The 24,223-nt window shown below is 54.9% G+C and overlaps 2 protein-coding genes across 2 annotated transcripts in view; both read left to right on the top strand.

Moving 5' to 3' along the window:
- The first annotated feature begins 1,795 nt into the window (after window positions 1–1,795).
- Window positions 1,796–14,048, top strand: LRFN3 (leucine rich repeat and fibronectin type III domain containing 3). Its single transcript, XM_025854468.2, has 3 exons — window positions 1,796–2,850; window positions 4,165–5,601; window positions 7,643–14,048. Exons 2-3 carry the CDS (start codon window positions 4,181–4,183, stop codon window positions 8,106–8,108), a joined length of 1,887 nt encoding a protein of 628 aa, XP_025710253.1. The 5' UTR covers window positions 1,796–2,850; window positions 4,165–4,180; the 3' UTR covers window positions 8,109–14,048.
- A 1,284-nt stretch (window positions 14,049–15,332) lies between these two features.
- The window catches only part of LOC112810572 (IgGFc-binding protein-like), a 29,795-nt gene continuing 20,904 nt past the window's right edge, over window positions 15,333–24,223 (top strand). Inside the window, exons 1-4 of the mRNA XM_073885142.1 lie at window positions 15,333–15,387; window positions 15,895–17,205; window positions 19,837–20,744; window positions 23,263–23,818. Of these exons, the coding sequence (XP_073741243.1) occupies window positions 15,333–15,387; window positions 15,895–17,205; window positions 19,837–20,744; window positions 23,263–23,818 (2,830 nt within the window). The remainder of the gene's footprint in view (window positions 15,388–15,894; window positions 17,206–19,836; window positions 20,745–23,262; window positions 23,819–24,223) is intronic.

The following is a 24,223-nucleotide window of genomic DNA, read 5'->3' as shown; positions in this document are numbered from 1 at the left end:
GTTGCCAAGAGGGGTAATCTGCTCTTCACCTGCACCCTCTATTAACTTTCTTCCTCCCTGCCTCTTTCTCCCCCAATTGCTTGCCCATTTCCTGGGGTCACCCCCAAATCAGCAAGTTCCACTGAATTCTCATCCCACTCTGCTCTTGGACTGTCTCCACGTATTTCCGTCTATCTGCCCACTTCCACCACTTCTGTAGTGTCTCTGAGACTTCTGCATCCTTTTTCTGAGTGTCTGAGTAACCGGTATCCACTATGCTGGGCCAGGAGCACTGATGAACTTTGCTAATGATCTGGAAAAGCAGGCCTTAGAGCTGAGTTAATTTTAGCTGCAATTTTTCAATACACATAGTGGAAGGAGCCAAAAGTCTCTTCAGAAACCTTCAGCAGAGATAGGGATGCAGGGTGATGTGCATCCATGTTCCTACTCCCAGGTGGCTTTACTCCTCTACTCAGAAGGGAGGGTGGCATCCCTGGGGGGTGGTATGTGACCGTTCAGGTTCCCCCAGGGTTAGGACTATGACCAAAGGCCAAGACTGTGTTCCCTTCAGACTAGGGGTCCCAAAGATCAGGTCCCCCATATTGCTATAACCAAGTGCCCAGGACAGGCTTGTAGAACCACCACCCACATCCCTCTTCCTGTGATACCATGTGCCAGGAGACATGTGGAACGCCCCAACCTCCCCTCCATTACCCTCTCACAATGGTCAGGACAGGCAGCCCCCACTCCTGGTGAGTCATGTGTTAGTACAATTCTAGCAGAGTCCTCTGTGGGGCAATGGACCCGAGTTAGGGAGAGGGAAAGGCAGTGGACATACTTCTCTGGGTCAACCTGTCCAGCCCCCTGTCTCTGTCCCATTTCCTGTCATGTCCAGTCCTCTGCCTCTGTCCCATTTCCTATCTTTTCCATCCTTTATGGGTTATCTGTCCAGTGTTTCTCGAGGTCTAGCTGTAATTCCAGAGGGCACAGGGTCTGGGAGCCAAGTTTCCCCCTTGCAGCCAGGGCAAGGAGACTTGGGAAGGAGCAGAGTCTCCTTTCTGGCCTGAAGGATCAGGCCTGTTGCTGGGCAGGGTCCATGTAATGAAACCCCACCTGGGGAAGGACATCCCAGGGAGATGGTGCTGAGACAAAGGTGAGGAGACAGGCTTGGGGGCCCGAGACTCTGGGATGGAAGGCCATATTCAAAGCTGTGAGTGGGAACTGGAAACACACACAAATACACATACCCATCCTCACAGCTGAGTTGCCCCGGTGCAGTCTCTGCCACCCCCACCCCCGGCCCACCCGTGTCTCTGTCTCTTTGACTTTCTCATGTCTCTGTCGTTGTCTATCTCTGTCATGTCCTTGTCTGTTTCTCTCTGGGTCTCCCACTGTCTCTGTGTATTTTCCTCTCTCCTTGAATATGTGTCTTTCTATCTCTGTCTCTCTATCGGCCTCTCTCATTTTACTTCTGTCTCTCGATCTAAACCTGCCCATCTTTTTGTCTCTGTCTCTCCCAATCTGTGTATCTCTTTGTCTCAGTCTCTGTGTCTCTCTCTATGTCTCTCTGTATCCAAGGATTTTTTCTCGCTCCCAAGCAACGCCAGGGCGACTCCAAAGGAGATGGGGCTGGATGCGCGCCTTTGAGAGAGGGGGGCTGCCTACACCTTTAAGCGCGGGCACGCGCGGGACCTGCGCCTTTAAGCGCGGGCGCGCGCGCGGCCCTGGGTTCCCGGCGAGGAGGCCGCGGGAGCGCCCGGACCCAGCCCGCCTGCCCGGCCCCCGCCCGGCCCCCGCCCCGGCTCCGGCGGGGGAGGGGTCTCTGAGCGCGGCCCCTCCCCCCTGCGCCCCGACCTGCGCTGCGGTGTCTCCACCCCGAGTGTCCCAGTCTGTCCGTCTGTCCTCGCCCAGGCCTCGCCCCACCCCGGCCCCCGGGGCTGCCTTGCTGCCCCCCTCCCCCGGCCGCATCCCCCCCCCATCCCTCCGGGCCAAGTCCCCGCCGCAGCCCGGGAAGCAAGCCGGGACCACGCCGCCCTAAACCCAGGGCCCGCACCCCGACATCGGTGGCCTGCACCCCGAGATTGGATCCAGAGATCTGGAAACCTGAGCCTGAGACCCTGATCTGGGGCTGGGACCCCAAGACCTGGAGCCCGAACACCTAGTATCTGGGACTGGAATCTCAACATCAGTCTCTGGAACCCCAAGACTTGGAAATATGGACCCCCAGTTTTGGAGCCTGAACCTCAGGATTTTGCTTCTAAAGCCCCAAATCTGGAACTGAACCCTGAACGCTGTGCCTGGGACCTTGAAATCTGGGACCAGATTCCCATATCTATACTCTGGAACCCACTATTAGGGACCCGAACCCTGAGATTTAGGCCTCAAATTCCAAGATCTGAACCCCGGCATTCCAAGGGGCCTAAACCTGAGTTTGAGCCTGAAGTCCTGCTGCAAACCCGAATGCTGAAATTGAGGGTTAGAGACCTCCAAATCTTGATTCGGCACCCCAGTACCTGAGCCCAGCACCCCAGTATCGGATCCCAGGACTGGGCTTGAGACTCAGACCCTAAACTCTCCATTTGGCTGTTTAGCATCCCGAGTCGAGAGCTAAGAGATACTGGCTCTGACCAGCCCAAACTGGAGCCTGGGTCTCTAAAACTGACCCCTAGAGGCCCTATATTTAGAGATCTAGGACCCTAAGTATCAAGGTCTAGAGACTCCATGGCCACAGATCTGGGCTGAGATACAGCACAGTCCCTCTACAGAGACCTTGGGGACAGAGAAGGCATGAACAGGCCCCCGCTCCAGAGCCCTGACCCCTGACCCCTTGGAGCCTGAGGACTCTGCTCCCTAGGGCGGCTTCCAGCTCAGGTAAGGCTCTTGGGGGACCCCCATGGTGGGGAGGGACCTGGGAGGAACTTTGTGCCTGGGGGTGGAGGTAAGTGAGGACTAGGTCCCCCTGGGCAGCCTTGGGGTTTTCCCAGGAAACAAATATGCGCCCCCCTCCTCCAAGGGTTTGCCTCTAGCTCCTCCTGTGCCTCAGATACTCTCTGGGTATTTATTTGACCAGCACTGCCCCTCTCTGACCTCCTCTTCCCCAGTTTATGGCACCTCCAGGTCTCTGATCTCGCACTCTGTTCTCCAGTTTCTTCCCACCATCTGTCTCATCTGACCGTCTCCAGACGCCTCTCCTGGCCACCGGCCCCCTCACTGACCATCTCTGCTCACCACTCCTCGCTCTAATCCTCTTTGACACTTCCATCCACCGCTGCTCTCTCAGGCCACCTCTGTCTGCTGCTTCACTCAGTGACCACCTTTGGCATCTCTGTCCACCGTACCTCTCTCGAATCATCTTTCACCAGCTCTCTCGCTCTTGTCCATCCCTGACTCTGAGCCTTGGCTGTCTCTGACCATCTTTTGCCATTGTTCTCGCCCTCCTCCCGCCGCCTGTCCCAACTGCCAGTCTGTGACCCTTACTGGCCAACTCTCTTCTCTCGGTCTCTCTTGAGCACTGGAGTTCTCTCATCATCTCTAGTATATCTGGCTGCCTTTCCTCTCTCTCATGACCTCTCCCCACACCCACCGTGCTACCCTGCTGTCCTCCTCTCCAGCTGTCTCCTCTATCTGACTACCTCTCTGGCTCTTGACCATTTCAGACCGTCTTTGACCATGTCTCCTAGATCTGAGCACCCCTGACCACGTCCCCTCCTTTGTCCACCTCTCATCTTCTTGGCCATCTCTAACCACCTCCCTTCTCTGGTCATGTTTGACTACTTCTAATCATTCCCACCACCTTGACTGCCTCTCCTCTCTGGCCGTCTTTGACCATGTCTTTGACCATGTCTTTGACCATGTTTCAAGCCCTCTGGCTTCCCTTTTACCCACTCTGATCAACTCTCCCGTTCTCTCTCCGTCTCTGACCATCTCTAATTACCTCCCTCTCCTCTGACTGTCTTTGTTCATGTCTGCTCCCTCTGACACATCCCTCTGAGTCTTTGACCAGCTCCTCTGGCTTTTGATCCTTCTGACCACTTCCACTCCTCTGGCTGACCATCTTTGACCCAATATTTTGCTCCCAGCCCACTGAGACCTTCTCTCCCGGTCCTGAACCACCCTGATGCCCTCTGGCACACACCCCCACTTTCTGGCCTCAGCCTGCCCTAATGCCTCCCTTCTTCCCTGTAGGCCACCCCTGCCCGCAATGGCCGTCTTCCCTCTGCTCCTCTGCCTGCTGCCACTGGCCCCTGCCTCGTCTCCAGCGCAGCCAGCCACTCCCAGCCCGTGTCCCCGCCGCTGCCGCTGCCAGACACAGTCCCTGCCCCTCAGCGTGCTGTGCCCGGGGGCAGGCCTCCTGTTCGTGCCCCCCTCGCTGGACCGCCGGGCAGCCGAGCTGCGCCTGGCGGACAACTTCATCGCGGCCGTGCGCCGCCGCGACCTGGCCAACATGACCGGCCTGCTGCATCTGAGCCTGTCGCGTAACACCATCCGCCATGTGGCAGCCGGCGCCTTTGCTGACCTGCGCGCCCTGCGGGCCCTGCACCTGGATGGAAACCGGCTGACCTCGCTGGGCGAGGGTCAGCTGCGTGGCCTGGTCAACTTGCGCCACCTCATCCTGAGCAACAACCAGCTGGCGGCCCTGGCGGCCGGCGCCCTGGACGACTGCGCCGAGACTCTCGAGGATCTCGACCTGTCCTACAACAACCTGGAGCAGCTGCCCTGGGAGGCCTTGGGCCGCCTGGGCAACGTCAATACGTTGGGCCTCGACCACAACCTGCTGGCCTCTGTGCCCGCTGGTGCCTTTTCCCGCCTGCACAAGTTGGCACGGCTGGACATGACCTCCAATCGCCTGACCACCATCCCGCCTGACCCACTCTTCTCCCGCCTGCCGCTGCTGGCCAGGCCCCGCGGCTCCCCTGCCTCCGCCCTGGTGCTGGCCTTCGGCGGCAACCCCCTGCACTGCAACTGCGAGCTGGTGTGGCTGCGGCGGCTGGCCCGGGAGGACGACCTGGAGGCCTGTGCCTCCCCACCCGCTCTGGGTGGCCGCTACTTCTGGGCCGTGGGCGAGGAGGAATTTGTGTGCGAGCCCCCCGTGGTGACTCACCGCTCGCCGCCCCTGGCAGTGCCTGCGGGCCGGCCGGCTGCCCTGCGCTGCCGGGCAGTGGGGGACCCCGAGCCTCGCGTGCGTTGGGTGTCACCCCAGGGCCGGCTGGTGGGCAATTCGAGCCGCGCTCGCGCCTTCCCTAACGGGACGTTGGAGCTGCTGGTCACCGAGCCGGGCGATGGTGGCATTTTCACTTGCATTGCGGCCAATGCGGCTGGTGAAGCCACCGCGGCTGTTGAGCTGACCGTGGGTCCCCCCCCACCTCCCCAGCTAGCCAACAGCACCAGCTGTGACCCCCCGCGGGACGGGGATCCTGATGCCCTCACCCCGCCCTCTGCCGCCTCCGCCTCAGCCTCCGCAAAGGCAGCTGACACTGGGCCCCCTACCGACCGTGGTGTCCAGGTGACTGAGCATGGGGCCACAGCTGCTCTTGTCCAGTGGCCGGATCAGCGGCCTATCCCAGGCATCCGCATGTACCAGATCCAGTACAACAGCTCAGCCGACGACATCCTCGTCTACAGGTGCAGGGCCCAGGCAGTGGGCAGAGTGGGTGGCAGACTGAGGTGGAGGGAGGGCTGGAGCTACATCTGTTGACACCCCAGGCTGCAGCGCAGCTGAGAAATGAGGCTGAAATGGTTACAAAGGAAATCAGACAGCAAAGGTAAAAGAAATCAGGCAGAGAAGGTAAAAGAAATCTGGCAGTAGTGATAAAAAGAAATAAGGCAGCAAAAGTCAATACAGAAATCAGGCAGCAAGAATAAAAAGTAATCAGGCCAGAAGAATAAAGTTAATCGGCAGGGCGGGGGGTGGGGGGAGCAAGGTTGGAAGGGTACAAACAAACTGAATATAAAGGTAAAGAGGAACCAGGTGTTTCCAGAGGACAGGACTAGATATAAGCCAAGTTGCAAGAAGAAAAGGAGATCAAACAGGAAGGTACAGAGTTCGTGGGGAAACTGAAATGAGGGAGGAGGCAAAACAGAGATCAGGCTTTGGGTCTGTGCAGTGTGAACTGCTCCAGGTGTTTAGAGTTCTAATACGGTGACATCTCAATTTGTGGTTTTCTAAATCAAATTCAACCTAGTTCACCTGCTAGGTGAACGGGAACATTCGCTTTGCCCACTGTTGGGGATCCCCTTCTCTATTTAATTGTTGCAAGCGATAGAAGAAAATCTGGGGCTTCTACACTCCAAGAGGTGGATCAGGACATCTTCTGCTCCCGAGCTGGAGAGCATTTGGAACGTCTGCTGTGGCCGGCCACATGTGGTCAGGAGTGGTAGCTCTGACCCAGAGGCTGCTGACACTTCTCACCCAAGTCTAACCTTGCATGGGTGGCTGTGGATGGTTCCCTCTTCTCACTGCCAGGCTGGGCCAAAGGTGCAGTCCCCGAGGCCCGGCTGCAGAGTCAGGCCTCCCAACGCCTGGAGTGTGTACCTTAACCTTATAAACCCAGTACCTGGGTCCCTTTTCCTTCCCCAGGGGCCCACATCTCAAGAGGTCGTCAATTGATTTCCTTTTCAGCCCTGGAAATCTAGCGAGCTTATTCTGTTCCCTTTCTCAGATGGCCGTAGTCCCTGGAGGGGCAGTTGGCTCCACGGAGGGCCCACACCCAGAAATCCCACAAATCCTGCCCACCTTGCCTGGCAAGGGATGAGACAAATGCTCTCCTAGATAGTCACCCTCTCAGAGACAATCACGGGGTTCCCTGTAACTCCCACATTAAAGCAGTTTAGGAATAAGACAGATTATAAAATAAGTTAAATCTCCAACAGGGTGCTCTGCTGCAAAAGGAAATAGAGTAGAACTGGGTGCTAAGGATAAAAGGAAATGGGAAAGGTAAGGAAAAAAAAAAAAAACAGGCAACAGAGATAAAAAGGGAATCGAGAGCCAGAGCTGGAAGAAATAAGGCAACAGGGAGAAAAAAATCAGCTGTGATGGCTGAGGCGCATCAGTTTCCCAAGAACAGAGACCGGCTCACTGGAATGCGCGCTGTAGATACAATAATGATACTAAGGCAATGGGGCTAGGGGGACGTTCATTGGCAGGTTAGAAGGAAATCAGGCAGCAGTATGGGGGAATCAGGCGGGTAGATGAGAGAATTCTAGCTGTACGCTGGAGGAGCGTGGGGCGGCTGGAAAAGGGAAATCAGGCCCCAACTGGGGGAGAGGCAGGGAAGGGAACCTGGGGAGTTGGGCGAGGGTCTGGAGGGAGACCCCCAGCTGCGGCTGGAGGGAAGCTTGCACTGCAGGGTAGCTGGGCCCTGAGGCCATGGTGAGACCGCAGAGCCAAAACGCAGGAGCAGTGAGGGAATCTGGGCACTGGGGCTAGAGGGAGATTAAACTGGGGGATTGGAGCGGCAGGCGCCAGCAACCTAAGATGATCCATGGGTTATCAGTCAGGAGGCCTGGCCCGCTATTAGACCAAAGGGAATTTGAGCCGCGGTGGGAAGGGACTTGGGCTGACAGCGGGCTTGGGGGGGAAATCGGGACTGGAGGGTTGGGGCACAGTGCAGGGTGGGTGCTGGGCAGCCAGAGACCTGACCCCCCCGCCTGCCTGTCCCTCCAGGATGATCCCCGCCGACAGCCGCTCTTTCTTGTTGTCGGACCTGGCGTCGGGCCGCACCTACGATCTGTGCGTGCTGGCGGTGTTCGAGGACGGCGCCACAGGGCTGACGGCCACGCGGCCCGTGGGCTGCGCCCGCTTCTCCACCGAGCCGGCGCTGCGGCCCTGCGGGGCCCCGCACGCACCCTTCCTGGGCGGTACCATGATCATCGCCCTTGGTGGAGTCATCGTGGCCTCGGTACTGGTCTTCATCTTCGTGCTGCTTATGCGCTACAAGGTGCACGGCGGCCAGCCCCCCGGCAAGGCCAAGGCACCTGCCCCCGTCAGCAGCGTTTGTTCGCAGACCAACGGCACCCTGGGCCCCACACCGGCCCCGCCCGCCCCTGAGCCCGCGGCGCCCAGGGCCCACACCGTGGTCCAGCTGGACTGTGAGCCCTGGAGGCCCAGCCACGAACCCACGGGACCCTAGCCTCGCGCCCACCTTCTGGCCCTTCTGGCCCCAGGGGTGGGAGGACCCAGGCACCTGGGTGGGACCTGGCCTCAGACTCACCAAATTGCTCACGGTTTTTAAAACTCTGATGGGGAGGGTGTCGGGGGCACCGGGGCACAACAAGAAAGTCCTATTTTTCTAAGCTTGGGCCTAGGCCCTTGCCCTTGTCTCTGTCTGTGGGGGTTGGGGGGGTATCACGCAGGGGTCTGGAGTTCGGAATGCCTCCTCTGGGGAGAGACCCCCACCCCACTCCATTCTGTCCGAGGTTCCTGGATGAGACTGAGGACGGTCATCCATTCAGTCGACAGAATTGCGTGAGCATGCCCCCTGGGTGTGCCCTGTGCTGGGTGATGCTGCCATGACCCAGAATGGCCCCAGTCCCTGCTCAGAGAGTGGCAGTTCAGAGTGAGCAGACACGTGGTGATGAGGGAAGCCTAAGTGATTGCGGGAGCCCAGGAAAGGTGCCTGACTCAGCCTAGGGTGTGGTCAGGGAGGCTTCCTGGAGGAAAGATGAGATCTGAGCATGACATCAGAAGGAGATAATTGGGCAAAGAGCAAAGGGAGAGTTGTCCCAGGTAGAGGGCCCAGCACAAGCAAGGACTTAGTAAAGGCCAGACTGGGGATACTGTGGTAGAGGTAAGGCAGGAGGGGTGAGCAGGGTCCAGGACCTCCAGGCTGAGGAACTCAGCTCTGGTTTGATAGTGCTCGGGAGCCATGGAGGATTCTATGCAGGGGAGGGACAGGGTCAGGAATGGGCTTTAGGAAGCTCTTTCTAGCTGTCATGAAGAGGATGGACCAGAGGGGAAGACTGAAGCTGGGAGCCCGGGGGAAGCCAAGGCAGGGACCCAGGTGGCTAAGGATAAGACTGGACCGGGGCAGGGCTGGGGGAAAGGAGTAGGGGGTAGGTGAGAGAGGAAGCTGAATGGACAGATTGTGGAGCTGAAGGGCTGTGGGGGAGGGAAGCATCCAGGGTGAGGCCCAGGCCTCTGGCCAAGGGAGGGGACAGTGGAGCCACCTGATACAGAACCAGGAAGAAGGCACAGGTTTGGGGAATATGCTGAGGCCAATGGGGGGACTTGGTGAATGTGGGAGGCCCCAGAAGACATCTAGGGGGTGGTGGCCAGGAGGCCTCAGGACCCTGGTCTGAGGCTGGAGCTTGGGACCAAAAGGCTATGTCAGCAGAGATGGGGAATGAGGCCACTGGGGTGATGAGACAGCCTCTGGGACTTTCCATATTTAAGGGATAGGCAAAGAAAAACCTGACAAAGACTAAATAGGAACAGCAGATGGAGGGACAGAGTGAAGCAAACCAGGCAAGTCAGACCCAAGTGACTATTGTGTTTAATGATATCAGGCCATAGTGACCTCAGTGAGAGCGGTGTGAGGGGATTGGTTGGGCAAGTGCCAGATTCAGCTGATTTGAGAGTGGGAGTAAGAAAGTATAGTTAGGGAACGTAAACCCTGTGATTCTGTGGACCTCGGACCTGGCTCAGGTTGATCTGGACCTGTCAGCCCTGTGTCTCTGCAAGGCTGGTCCTCACTCTGTCTTGAACTGCCTTGGGCCCCCCTCAGACACCAGACCTGGAGGTTTGGAAGACCAAACCCTGGGTCTTGGTAACATCATGCCTCATTGGAGATCCAGGAATGGGATAGTGTTCCCTGACCCCAGGCCTCCTCTGGTGGTGGGTCCAGAGGCAGAGAAGATGGAGGTGGGGGCGAGGGACTGAAGTCCTGTGAGTGTTTTCTGGAGTGATGCTGATGTGAGGAGCATGGTGAAGAGGGCCCAAGACTGGACTGGCCATTCTCAAGACCTGGTGCGCATGACCTTGACCTCGTGGGATAACATTCTAGATTCTACAATGGTTTTCTTGATGGGTGTAGGCTTTGAAAATGATCTTCCACCAGCCATGGGAACAATCTGAGTCCCAGGGACCTGGTCTGACTCCTGAGTCCTCCAGAAGCATAGTGAGGTCCTTTCCTTCTTGTTTGTTACCCTTGGTGGCTGAGGTCAGGTGAAGCTATCAGGGTGAGTGAGGTGTCTTGGCCAAGGGGGCCTAGGGAGTGGGAAGATTGACGGTCTAGTGCCAACTACAAAATACCCAGTTGCTGCCACGAGGGGGAGCCAGAGTGCACCATTCCTCAACCCCCTTTTTTTTAAGGTTCATAGTATTTTACTATTTTTTAAAATTTTATTTATTTATTTGGCAGAGAGAGACACAGCGAGAGAGGGAACACAAGCAGGGGGAGTGGGAGAGGGAGAAGCAGGCTTCCCGCGGAGCAGGGAGCCTGATGCGGGGCTCGATCCCAGGACCCTGGGATCATGACCTGAGCTGAAGGCAGACGCTTAACCGACTGAGCCACCCAGGCGCCCCCCCCTCAACCCTTCTTTTTAAATTTGAATAATTTATTGTGAGCCTACATGTGCAGCATACTGGGAATTCAATACTGAGCAAATACAGGCACAGGTCCTGTCCTCACATATCTCACCATTTGGTGGGGAAACATGTGAAATCATCACACAAGCCAGTGTAAAGCATCTGTGGTGAGGCGAGGGGAGGGCTGGGGCATGCAGGAGAGATCCATGGAATCGTGAGACCCTATAACCAGGAGACCTGACCCAGGAATTGAGGTTAAGAGAGGCTTCCTGGAGGAAGTGACTACTCCGCTGAGATCTGAAGGATGCTCAGGTTGGAGTTAACTGCACTGGGGGTGGAAAGGGCATCCCATGCAAATGGAACAGCATGTGCAGAAGTGTAGGGGCCGGGGGGTGCATGATGAGTAACAGGGCCTGAAGGGGGCTGCTGAGGCAGGGTGAGGGAATGATGCTGTGTTGAGGCTGGGAGGTAGGAAAGATAATGCAGGACACTGTAGCCTGCCAGGAAGAGTCTGGGTTTTATTATAAGTGGCATGAGAAGCCACTGGAGGTTTTGAACAGGGAGGAGAAGCTTCCTTCTTCAGGAAGCTCCAGTGGTAGGTCTATTTGATGTGGGGGACAGAAGTGGAGAAGGGAGACCAAGGAAGGGGCTATTGCAATGCTCCAGGCAGAACGCTGACCCAAACGAGGTTGGGGCCTGGAGTGGATGGACTGGAGAGAGATTTGAGACTACCTCACCAGGGGCCTCTGTCCCCTGTGCAAAGGAGGACAGTGTGGACCACTATCCAATGATCTGGCTCTCAGGCAAGCTTGCAGAGACTGGAAAAAAGAGCTGTGGGACCCAGGTGTCTGATATGCAAGGATCCATCCTTCAGATGAGGAAGCTGACCTCTCTGTAGCATAAGAATTAAGAACTTTTTCCAGGTTCAAGTACCAGGCCGACCGTGGTCATTGGCTCTGCAAGGCAGAGACCATGACTGGTCGGGGGGAATTTCCTTCCAGGAAATGCAGGCCTGGAAGGGGGATACACACCCAGCGGTAGCTAATTATACATTTGGAAGCAAAGAGTGTGGGAGGAGAGAGATGGGGGCAGACTAGTTCCTCTAGCATGGCCCCCCTCTGCCTCCCCAACAGGGTGCCTGGGTCATCCCCCACCCCCATGCAGGAACAATACTACTATGGACAAATGATCACATGTATCTGGAATTTAAAGTTAAAATGTAGCTTGTCCAACACTGCCCAGCTGAGTCCACCAATTTCCTGAGCCCAGGGAATGCTCCTCCTCCTCCCATGGCCCATCCCCTGTGTGGCTTTGAGAATGCCTTGCACATTTTCGACCTGCTCCGTTTCCGACCTGGGCCGGTTCACCCCTCCTTAGGCAACCTGGTGGTCCCCCGCTCCCAGGAGGTCACCATATTGATGCCAAACTTAGTGCGGACACCCAATCGGCATAGCACACTGCAGCCCAGAACTCCTGGGCTCAAGCGATCCTCCTGCCTCAGCCTCCCGAGTAGCTGGGACTACAGGCGCGCGCCACCGTGCCCGGCCCTTGCACATTTTTGAGACCAGGTTTCCTGGAACCAAAGTTCCAGGCTCCTGGAGCGTTTTCTTGAGGTAACTATAGTCCTCATACCAGGACGCTCCCTTGTCTGCATGCTGCCACATCCAACCTATGTGTCTGGGTTAGCGGCAAAGATAACCCAGGCCCCGAGTGTCTCCGCGTCTGGGGTCCCTTCCTTGCCAGCTAATGCCAAGCTTTCACAGCTCGTTCTGTGGGAACGTGCTGGGGGGAGTCCGATAAAGGGGTCCTCCGAAAAGGGATGTTTCTCTTCCGGGTTGAACCTGAGTGTGGCCTCGGCCTTTGATTCCTCCCTGGTGCCTGTGCCCCTATATGCTTCACAAAAACAAGGATGGGCATCTGTGCTTGGTGCTGCCCTGATCCATACAGAGCGATGCTGGGAACCCGGGGGTGGGGGGGACCAACCCAGCCCCAGACCCCACCTTCACAGAGCTCCGGACCCATGGAGGAAATACATGTTCACTAAACAATGGCATGCCAAAGTGGAGAGGGCTGGGATAGGGGAAGCGCAAGGGAAGACTGATTAGGGCCTGTCTAAGTGCAAGGGACTTTGGGAGCCCAGAACGGGCTCCTCACTGAGCCTGGCTTGGGAGGTGGCCTGAATGCGGGGCCAGCTTCATGGCAGTGTGACCTGTGCGTCCCACCACAGCACCTCACGTTTGGAAGGGCCCTGTGCTCGGTTGAATGCCCTGCTGTCGCCCTCATGAAATTCTTAATAATTTTTGAACAAAGGACTCCACATTTTCATTTCGCACTGGGCCCTGCATACTTGTGGGATATACAAAAAGAGCCAGGAGAAGAGAGGGTTTTCCAAGGACAGAGAATACTGTGTGCAAAACACAAGAAAAGGAAGAGAGTACTGTACTCTTGAAGAGCTGGCTGAAGTTCTGTGTCGCTGGAGCACGGAGCAGAAGATGGCGGATAGTGAGGGGTGAGCTCAAGAAGCGGGTGGATGTCAGCTGCCAGGCTGGCGAGCAGTGACACCATTCCAGAGGCACTAAGGAACCATGGCGGAGGATCGGGGTCAGGTTTGGACTTCAGAAAGATCCATCTGTCTATGGTGGGGAGGGTGGCTAGTGTCACATGACAAAGAACAAGGTCGGGGTGGGAGGCTGGGCTGCCTGTGGAAAGGGTCAGAGTGTCTGGTCACTGTGATGCAGGCTTATGAAGAGCCTTGAATACTTGGGTGACAGTCACCCAATGCACCAGGAGACTGGCCGGGGAGACCCAAAGCCACAGGCTGAATCCAGAGCTTCATTTTCACTTGAAGATTTTCACTGTTGGGGAGTGGGGTGCACAAGGGTAGGTTAATGGGTGTCACTGGTAGGTACTTGAAAATCTTTATATGAGAACTCACATGGATAGACTGATGAAAGTGAATGCAAAATTGGCAAGAATTTAGAGTATAAAATGTAAGACTTCAAAGGACTTTATTCTGGGTATATTCTGGCTTCAACTCTGTGGAACCCCTGGAGGGCAATTCCCTCTCCCCAGTCCTCCGGATAAAACATCAGATCTTTTGGAAATTCCTCTTCATCCATAGCCCTAAACACTGTGGGCCCTCCACCCCCACCCCCACCCTGGGGCTGGGAACGGACCCCCTTCCTGCTTCTCCACTCACCTCCTTCTGGGGTGGCACCTCTCCACACGCCCCCATGCTCCTGTTTTCCTTCTCTGCCGAAGACCCCCACATCTCTGTCCCCAGTGCTGGCCCCTCCTCTAAACCTGGCTTCCCTCGGCTTCCTGGACAGCCCCCAGGCCTCTCACATCCACTGGGTCCCACGTTGGCCTTAGCTTCTTCCCAAACCTGCCCCTCTTCCCCTGCTCCTCTCAGGGCAACCCTCCACTCAGCCTCCTCGCAGCCCTCCCACCTAGCCTTCCTCCCTTCTCTGGCTCCACCCTGTTCTAGCTCCTGCCTCACCCACCTCGGTCCCTGCATCTCCTCCCCCTGGGGTCCTGGCTTCAGTCTCCCACTCTGGTCCAGGGAATCTTCTAAAGCAAAACCTGACCCTCCTCTGCACAGAACCCTCCATGGCTCTCCTGGGTTCCTGGGACAAAGTTCCAGCTACTCAGCCTGGCAGTAGAGGCCTTGCCCCTCCCCCACCTGCCCCCAGCTCCACCTCTAGCATATATGTTCCCCACCTCAGGCTGGAAGGAAGGAAGTACTCCCTGAAAAGCCCACCCTTTTACACCCCCACGTGTTTCCCTGTGCCCTGGGGGGAGCCTTCCTTCACCTCCTCTGCTTGTGTTGAAGAGCAGAGGAGGATCTTAAGCAGGTGAGAAACGAAGCTATTGAAAGAATTCCTTCTTGAATTCTCCCTCTACCCTCCCTACCAAAGGCAAGCGTTCTGGGGGGAGAAAGGGGCTAGGGGTGCAGGCTCCTAGGACCTGGGAGAAAAGGGGCTGGAAACTGAATCCAAGGCCTTTCCTTGTCTGGAGAGCCAGCCCGTCCTTCGTCCCGGATCCTCTCTGCAGGGTGCAACCCCATTGTTCTCCAGCTCAGGACGTTCTGGAAGGAGGGGAGTCATGCGGAAGCCATTGTCTTTCCTTGGGCAGCTCCACCCCATATCCTCCAGACCTGCACATCCAGCACATCGTGACCTCCCTCTCCTGCCTCTGTCACTTCCACGACCTAGGAGTTCAGGTCCCCAGTCCCCTCCTCCCTGAGACACAGAAGTCCAGTATCTATTTCCCTCCTTCCTCAGAATCCAGGAGTCCAGGCTCCTGGCCCCCTCCTTCCTAGGACACCTCAAGTTCAAGCCTGAAGCCTCTCTGCCCTTGGCAGGCTCAGGAGTCCTGACCCGCCTTTCTTGGAAACCATGGTATTCTTGCCCTGCCCCCTTTGATCTCCTAATTCACTTCCCCATATCTGTCCCTCCCTTCTTCTCTCTGTGTCGCTCCCCCTCTGTCTCTCCATCTCTCCCATCTCCCTGCCCCCACCCACATAATTAGGCCTCATTACAATCAATGGCACCAGGTCAGATTGGAACCAGTGCTAATGGGGACATCCGGTGTGCTGATGGGAGGTCTGGGCTCAGGCATCTGGGACTATAAATACCCCCGCACTGTGGCCTCAGCCCAGCTCCTGCAGGTGAGACCTGCAGCCTTGCCTTTTTGCCTGGGCTCTGAGGACTGAGCCCCTCTCTGGGATTCCCCCTGTGCCCCCTTCTGCTCCTGCAGTGCAAGGGCTGGAGGCAGACTGGCACCGAGAGACTTCACTAGACCATAACTGTCCACCCTCTCCCCGGCCATGGCTGCCCTCTCCTCTGCCCTGCTGTGCCTTGGTGCCCTGGGCTGCCTGTGGGGTAAGTGATCCATGGGGGATGCAGAAGACTGGTGAGCTGCTCTGGATCTGCAGCAGGGGACTGGTTGTCCTGGCTGGCGTTTGGGGCTGCCTGCCATGGTTCTGTAACAGGGGACTAGCCACGGTGGAGCTTCTTGGGACAGGGCCCTGGCCCGCTGGATCCAGGGACTGTTTGGGCAGACTCTGTGGCAGGGAATTGGTCCAACCGGTTGTGGGAAGGGGCCTGAGCAGGCCTTTCTGGGATAGATGGTTCAAAGGCAGCAGCTTTTTTTAAAGTTAATATTTACCAGATATTGTTCCATGGCCTTTACATATATTATCTCATCTAATATTCTCAAAGCTCTGCCAACACTCCCTTTTGACAGATGAGGAAACTGAGGCCCAAAGGTGGTACCTTGCCCACGTTGACATGGCTAGAGCATGGCGGTCAGGATTAAAACCTGATGTATTTGACCTCAAAGTCCAACAGATTACGCTGACTCCCTCCTTTCCCCTTGGGTTCCCTCAGGCCCAACGGTTGCATTTGTGGATTTCCAGGGCCGTTACTTCATCACGGCTTTCTTGGAGAATGGGGGCGCTGAGAAGCCCAGCTTCCGCCTGTACGTGTCGCCACCGACCAAGGGGCCCCCGACGGCGGTGCAAGTGAGGGCGCAGCCGGTGGGGGGACAGGCCTTTCGGCGCGCGCTGAGCCTGCAGCCAGGCACCACTGCCTTGGTGCGCCTGCCCAGCGCTGTGGAGCTGCGGGGCTCGCGGCGGGCGGCGGGGGGCGCGGTGCGCTTAGCCGCGTCGCGACCGGTGGGAGTGACCGTGGTGAACGCGCGTGGGCGCACTTCCCTAGACACGGCACTAGCGCTTCCGCGCCGCCTCCTGGGTACGCGCTACGTGGTGGTAACGCCGTCGCTGCAGCCCCACGACCGGCACAAGGAGTTTGCGGTGGTGGCCGGCGCTTGGCCCACGCGCCTACGCCTCACGCCGCCGGTGCCCATCCTGCTGGATGGCGTCGAGCATGCTGCCGGCCGTCCCCTCCTCGTGCGCCTTGAGCCCTTCCAGGCGCTGCAGGTGCAGAGCGCAGGCGACCTGTCGGGCACCCGCGTCGTGGCCACTCAACCCGTCGCGCTGCTGGCTGGCCACAGTTGCCTGCAAGCGAGAAATAAGGCCTGTGGCCACGTGTCCGAACAACTCCTGCCCCAGGATTACTGGGGCCGCGTCTACGCCGTACCCCCGTTCGCGCCCGCGGCTCCCGGACCCAAAGACCACGTGTACGTGGTGGCGGACGGCCTGGGCAGCCTGAGCTTCTGGGGGGGCGGCGCCGAAGGGGCGCAGGCTCTGCGCAGCGGAGTCGTGATGCACTTCGCGGTGGACCCAGTGCGCCCCCTGGTGCTGCGCTCCTCTGCCGGCCTGCAGGTGCTTTTCCTGGCCGCAGCTGCGGCCCGCGGGGGCGTCGCCTACAAGCCCTTCTTCGCTCTCTTGCCTCCGGTGGACGCGTTCAGCCGCAGCTTTGCGCTCACAGCGCAGCCGGGCTTTTCCAACGTGGCGGTGCTGCTGGCGCGCGAGCCCACCCCGGTGCTCCTTGATCAGCAGCCGCTGCCCAACCTGCACTGGCGCCTAATCCCCGGCGGCCCGGAACCGCGTCACGGGCAGCATTCTGGTGAAAGCCAGGCCGCCGCTCCGGGTTTCGTCTGGACCGAGGTGGCATATGGACCTGAGCCCGGAGTGGTGCACTTCCTGGAGACTCGCGGGCTGCCCGTGGGCGTGCTCAGCTTCGGCACCGGCCCTGGCGCGGGCTTCGGGACCCAGGCCATGGGGCAGCCAAGAGAGGGTGAGCAGCACTGGGGCCCAAGACAGTGGGAAGTTGAGCAGGCGATGGGATTCCAGGAGATCAGGGACTGGGAAAATCATAACACTACCTTCAATTGCTCACATAGCCGCCCGAGGGGCAGGGTTGTTGGTTTTTGTTTTTTTTTTAATGCAAATCACTCCCTCCTCCACTCAAAATCTTTGCATGCGATTATTATTACACCCAGCAAAAGCACAGTACTTACAGTGTTGTGTGGGTTTGTTTTGTTTTTTTTTAAGATTTTATTATTTGAGAGAGAGAGAGAACAGGAACAGAGGGAGAAGCAGACTCCCCGCCGAGCAAAGACCCCTATGTGGGGCTCAATCCCAGGACTCCGGGAACATGACCTGAGCAGAAGGCAGATGCTTAACCAACTGAGCCATAACACTGACCATCCCCATGATATCTTTATGGATCTCACCCTCATCTCCTTCGAGTCTTTGCTCAAATGCCACCTTCTTACCGGGGCCAAAGTGACCACTCAATTTAAAATCGCAATTCCCCATCCCTGACAAACTCCAGCCCTTCCCTGATTTTTTTCCAGCTCATATCACTTTCTATATACTTATTCTCTTTCTCTGTTTCCCATCAGTTCCTTGAAGTTAATGCTTTTTTAAAAAAAATTTAAGTAAGTTGGGGCGCCTGGGTGGCTCAGTTGGTTGGGCGACTGCCTTCAGCTCAGGTCATGATCCTGGAGTCCCGGGATCGAGTCCCGCATCGGGCTCCCTGCTCAGCAGGGAGTCTGCTTCTCCCTCTGACCCTTTCCCCTCTCATGCTCTCTCTCTATCTCATTCTCTCTCTCAAATAAATAAATAAATAAATAAATAAAAAATTTAAGTAAGTTCTAAGATACACGGTTAAATGTACGATTTTTAGGTAGGACAGTGTCCAACCCTTAGTAAATATTTGTGGAATGAGTAATAATGGTTATAAGTTGTTAAATGTGCACCAAATCATATGCCAGGCCCAGGGCTCAAAAAGGAAGCTACTGTTGAAGGTCACATGTTCTTTATCTTTACTACAGTGTAAATTGTAAATGGTGGGGTCAGGAGAAGGGATAAAATAATGGGTGCTTGACCTTCCCGCTAGTCTTTGAGGTTGACTGTAGAACAGTATTGTAATAATTCCTTTTTTCCTGGGGAGGGCAAGGGCTGGAGGTTAAATCTTTTGGCAAGTTTGCACAGCTAGGAAGTGGCAGAGCCAGGACTTGAACCCAAGTCTAATTGCTTCCAGAGCACGAGTTTTTAACCACCTTTTTGTATTTTTTTATTTTGTACTGCTTTATGCAGACTTATAGTCTAGACTTATGAGCTAAGCAGTAAATGCTCTTATATATAATGTATGTACATTATACAATGTATTCCTCACAGCCACTCTGGAGGCAGGTCTCTTTATTATCCCCATTTTTGAAAAAGATTTATTTGGGGCGCCTGGGTGGCTCAGTCGGTTAAGCGGCTACCGTCGGCTCAGGTCATGATCCCAGGGTCCTGGGATCGAGCCCCACGTCTGGCTCCCTGCTCGGCGGAGAGCCTGCTTCTCCCTCTCGCTCTGCCTGCCACTCTGCCTGCTTGTGCTGTCTATCTGTCGAATAAATAAATAAAATCTTTAAAAAAAATCATCAAATTTAAAAAAATAAAATAAAAAAATTAAAAAGATTTATTTATTTATTTGAGAAAGGGAGAGAGAGTGGGGGGAAGGGCAGAGGGAGAGAATCTTCAAGCAGACTCCCTGCCAAGCGGAGTCCACTGTGGGGCTAGATCCTAGGACCCATGAGGTCATGACCTGAGCTGAAACCAAGAGCTGGATGCTAAACTGACTGAGCCACCCAGGAGCCTCTGTTATCCCCATTTTATAGAGGAAGCAGTTGAAGGTTGAAGAGTGCCTGGCATGCAGTAAACATTTGCTATCATGAATTTTCAACAATGTATTTTAGGTCTACTTCAGGCTAGGCCTGTTCTGGGTACTGGAGATGCAACAATGTACAACATAGAAACATTCCTACCAAAAGGAGCTGATACTTTAGTTCATATTCTAATCCATCCCAAATTCTGTATTATGTTTTGATGAAAATATGCAAACCCTTACAGAACAAAGTTATTTCTTAAAAGTTCACTTTGTAGGTGTCTAGTATCATGCATCAACAGCTAGGAAAAAAATAACTCCCCTCCCTGGGAAATGGGGTGGCTAGATCCCAACAGAACACACACAGACACACACACACACACACACACACACACACATTTTTAAGGCTGTTTAACATGGCAAGCTGGAAGTCCTCACTGACCAAAATCAACCCACAGTTGTGTTTAGACTTACTGGCACATAGATTTTGTTAATAACTGATTGGTGTCCTTAGATGGATTCTGTGTTCTCCAGCTCATACAACCCTATTGTATACCCACACTGTGCTGACCATTTGTGTATTGTCCTTCAGCCCCACCTTTTTCTTTCTGACGATATAGGCCCACTTCATTTTAGATTGGGAGCCCTGCTAGCTTATGAATGTTGAGTCTCCATCAACCCTGGAGGCCTAGGGCATGCAGGCAGGAAAGGGATGGGACCAAATGCCAGGATCTAGTTCTGTTGCATCATTTCATCTCATCTCATCTCCAGATATTCTGAGTGAGGAAGATCTGAACCCTCCTACAGAATTCTATCCCCTCCTAGAATCTTCCCTGGTGATGCCACTCCAGTTCCCAGGATCCTGTAAGGACCATGTATGCTCCAGTGGGACCACATGTCACCTTGTGAAGCACAAACCTGAGTGTGTGGCCAGCACCCAGGCCACTGAGATCATGTTCAGTCCCAAGACAATATCTCTGAAGGACTCTAATACAGTGTCCATCTCCAGCTCTAAAACCACGGCAGTGGCCAAACCGGGATCAGAGAGCACACCTGAAGCGGAACCAGGGCTTGTATCTGTGGTCGTGAATGAACTTGAGCCTCAATCTTTAGCTTTGGTTAAACCAGAACTTGAACCTCTGGCTCTAAAAGAACCAATTCCTGACACCCTGGTTGTGACTGAACCAGCACCTGCACCTTTCCCCCTGCCCGTGCCCACAGCTGAACCAGAGTCCAAACCCAAGACAGTGTCTAAGGCTGGGTCAGAAACCATCTCAGCAGCCAAGCTGGGGCTCAAGGTGGTGGCAGTGACTGACCCAGGCTTAGAGGCTGTGACGATGGCAAAGCAAGAACTTGAAACTGTGGCTGGGTCCAAAATGGTGTCTGAGGCCAAGTCGGAGACAGTGGGTGTCTCTAGTAAGGGGCAGGGGGACATCACAGGGGGTACCTGCTGGGCTTCCGGGCTACCATACATCTACACTTTCGATGGCTACTCTTTCCCTGTGTCTGGAGGCTGTTCCTACATACTGAGCCATTGCCCTCAGGCCCTCCGCAGTGGCCTCCCTGCCTTCCAGCTGTGGATCGCCAGCTCTGGAGAGAGGCAGCCCATGCACTTTGTCACGATGCGCATCTTTGGTGTCACTATCACTGCTGTCAAGCATGAGTTCGGCTTTGTCCAGGTAAGAATCATTATGTATGGAATCCTGGGAAACTGTATCCTTCTCTGTCCCTCATTTTTGTCAACTCTACAGTGGAGGCAATTATATAGGTCCACAGTCTCTTATCCAAAATGCTTGGGGCCCGGTGCATTTCAGATTTTAGAATTTCAAGTGGCCATCCCATGCAAATGCCATATATTATATAATAATCCCAATAGGTGTTACATAATTACAAGCATTGATATCTCTGCAGTGAAATGTCTGAATATTCACACTAAATGGAATAAATAAGACTTTAAGCAGCCATACCATGAGTTCAGGTCAGCTTTTGCTGCCAATTACATTTTTAACATCAAATACACAAAACATCTTAGTCTTCAGGCCACTTTTGCATTTGGGGATTGTGGCTAAGGGATCGTGGATTTCTAGCACCTATGTTAACAGGTTCCTGTGAAGTGGGAATGAGTTAACATACAAAAAGCACTTGAAACAGAGTCCACCTCATGGTAAGTGTCATCTGAGGAGTGTTTGCCATGTTTATTGTCCCCTAACACTGACAACTGGAACCTCTACATTCTGTGAGCTTTGGACTTATCCTTGGGCCACAGGCAGCCACTGGCATGGTGAAATTTCTCCTCAGGGAAGGTTTGGAGGCATTACTCTGGAAGGTTGTGGGGACTAGAATATGTTTAATCAGGGTTGCTAGAGGGAGCAAACCTATGAGGTTATGGATATACTAAGCCACTCCTCAGCACCACTCTAGAGAGACAATGGACTCTGGAAGCTGATGGCCTGAGTTCAAGTCCCAGGTTGACTACCTGTTATGTGTATGACCTTAGGCAAATTATTTAAACTCTCTGGGCCTTAATTTCTTCATCTGTAAAATCAGGATGACAAAAAGATTGAACTCATCAGACTGTAGGGAGGATCAAATAGGCTAATATATGGAAAGCTCAGAAGTACAGGATGCTAGGACCCGATGCATGAGCCCAAGATGCTCCGTACTCCCCTCCACACACCTTTTGGGAACTCACCCTGCCACTCAGGAGTCAGGAGTTCCCCAAGTGCTCTTATGGCTCCCCAGCAACCAGCACCCCTACCCAGATATCTAGCACCTTCAAATCCACAGGGTGCCAGATTTATACTCTCATCAAATGAGCCCCCATCTCCCAAGGACCTGACATTCCTGGGTTTCTTCATCGATTAAGGAATGTTTTGTTATTATGTACCAGACCTTGCTTAAGGCACTGAGGACACATCAGTGACCAAGATAGACAAAATTCTTGTTCTCATGGTACTTATGTTCTAGTGGAGAAAGATCAGCAATAAATAGAAGTTATTATGTAGTATGTTCGAAGGTGATACATGCTAAGGAGGAAAAAATGGATCAGGGCAGTGGCATCAGGATGTCTGAGAGCATAGTTTTAAGTAGGAGCACCTCTCTGAGAAGATGAAACTTGAGCCAAGTCTTAAAAGAGATGAGGGAGAGAGCCATGTGTACATCTGAGAGAAGAGCATTTCAGGCAGAGGGAACAGCAAATGCCTAAGGGGGGAATCTCATAGGCACGTTAGAGGAATAGCAAGAAGCCAGGCTGAAAAGGAGAGACTGTGGTACAGAGGAGGAGAGACCATGGGGTGGGTTGTATACGGCCATATGGGCTCTTGCAACAACTTGGTCTTTTATTCTGTGTGAGGTGGAAGCCAAGGGAAGATTGTGTGCAGAGGAGGGATGAAATATCACTTGGGTGTTAACAGGATCCCCGTGGCTGCCATGTGGGGAACAGACTATGGGGCTTGTGAAGGATGCACCAGGAGACCAGTGAGGAGGTCACTGCCATTGTCCAGGCAGGAGATGATGATTGGACCAGGGTGGAGGTGGTGAATGAGAGTAAAATGTGGGTTGGTAACCTTCTTGGTGGGTGGACGCAAAAAAAGGAAATCATGGATTGGGAGGAGAGATATCATATGATCTGGAAGCTCTTGGTGGAGGCTCTTGGTAATTGGGGAAAGGACACTGGGGTCCTAGCTGAAGGCTCTCTAATGAACTGGAGGTTCTTTAGTAGAATCACTTATCTAGATTCCTGAGAGGAAGACTTCTGGATTTTGCATGAGGTCGCATATGGGTATTGGTAACAAGACTCCTGGCTAAAATAAATAAATACAAAATAATTAAAAAATAAAAAAACTCTGGGTTAGTGCATGGAGTGACCTGCCAACCAGAACAATGCCTCTAAACATTCCCTGAGGAGAAATTTGGGATATGCCAGTGGCTCCATGTGGTCCTAGGATAGGTCCAAAGCTCACAGAATTTGGAGGTTCCAGATTCTAGTGTTAGGGGACAATAGACCTAGAAAACCCTCCTCATATGAACCGAAAGGTGGACTCTGTTCCAAGTGCTTTTCATATATTAACTCATTCCCACCTTACCGCCCCAAAGTCCCCACTCCCTCAGTATCCCCAAATCCAACCCCCTCAGCTTCCATCCTCCACTTCTCCTCAAATGCTCAGGAATGCACCCTTTCTTGGGTCACGCCTGCAGGTGAACCAGCAGCGGCTCCGGCTCCCGGCGACGCTGCACGACGGAAGGCTGCGGTTGCATTTCCGCAGCTCAGAACTATGGGCAGAGGCAGGTCTGGAGCATGAGCCGCCCGCGCTGCGCCTGGTGTACGACTGGCAGCACGCGCTGTCTCTGCAAGTGACCAACGGCTACCGTGCGCACCTGGTGGGCCTGTGCGGCAACTTCAACGGCGACCCGACAGACGATGTGGGAGGTCCGGACCCGCGAGCTTTCTTGCGCACTTGGGCCCTGCAGCCTCCGGATGCGCCGTGCCACGCCCTCTGGGCTGCTCCTTGCGCCAAGCCAGCGGCCCCACCGGAGACCCCGGGGCCCTGCGCCATCCTGGCAGCTCCGAAGGGGCCCTTTAGCCCCTGCCACGACGTGTTGCTGCCTGCGCCCTTCGAGACCAGCTGCAGTGCTTGGATCTGTCCCCTTCCCAACTACCGACCTGCGCTTTGCTTGACCCTCCAGTTCTACGCGCACGCGTGTCAGCGCCTGGGTGTCAGCATCAACTCCTGGAGATTCCAGACTGGCTGCCGTGAGTGAGCCTTAAGATGGAAAAGGCTATGGGTTACTGGGGAAGGGGATTCTGGGACTTAGGGGTTGGCACTCCTTGATGCTGGAGTTGATTCCTGGGGCAAGCCTGCAGGGTCCCTACGGTGGAACCTCCAAGGCCCCAGAGGCAGAGTTCGTTGGGTTTGGGGATGGAGACTTCTTCACCCTAGGGGCGGGATTTCTGGTTTCTGGGACCTGGAACACCTAGGTCTTGGGGTCTGGGGTCTTTGAGTCTTAGGGCGAAGGCTTCCGGACCCTGGGGTCTAGAATTAGTAAAAGACAGGTTTCCTGGATTTGGTGGGTGGAGAAGTCCTCTAGGCGTCGAGGACTCCAGGCTCTGGGGTGAGAGTTCTGTGTCCCAGGGCCAGACTTTTATGTTCTGGAAAGG

This window comes from Callorhinus ursinus, unplaced genomic scaffold (genome assembly GCF_003265705.2).
Source record: "Callorhinus ursinus isolate GAN/ISIS: 27379988/994484 unplaced genomic scaffold, GSC_fseal_2.0 scaffold61, whole genome shotgun sequence".
NCBI classification, from domain to species: domain Eukaryota; kingdom Metazoa; phylum Chordata; class Mammalia; order Carnivora; family Otariidae; genus Callorhinus; species Callorhinus ursinus.
The sequence above is the reverse complement of the archived record's forward strand: the minus strand, read 5'-3'. Positions and strand labels throughout refer to the sequence as shown.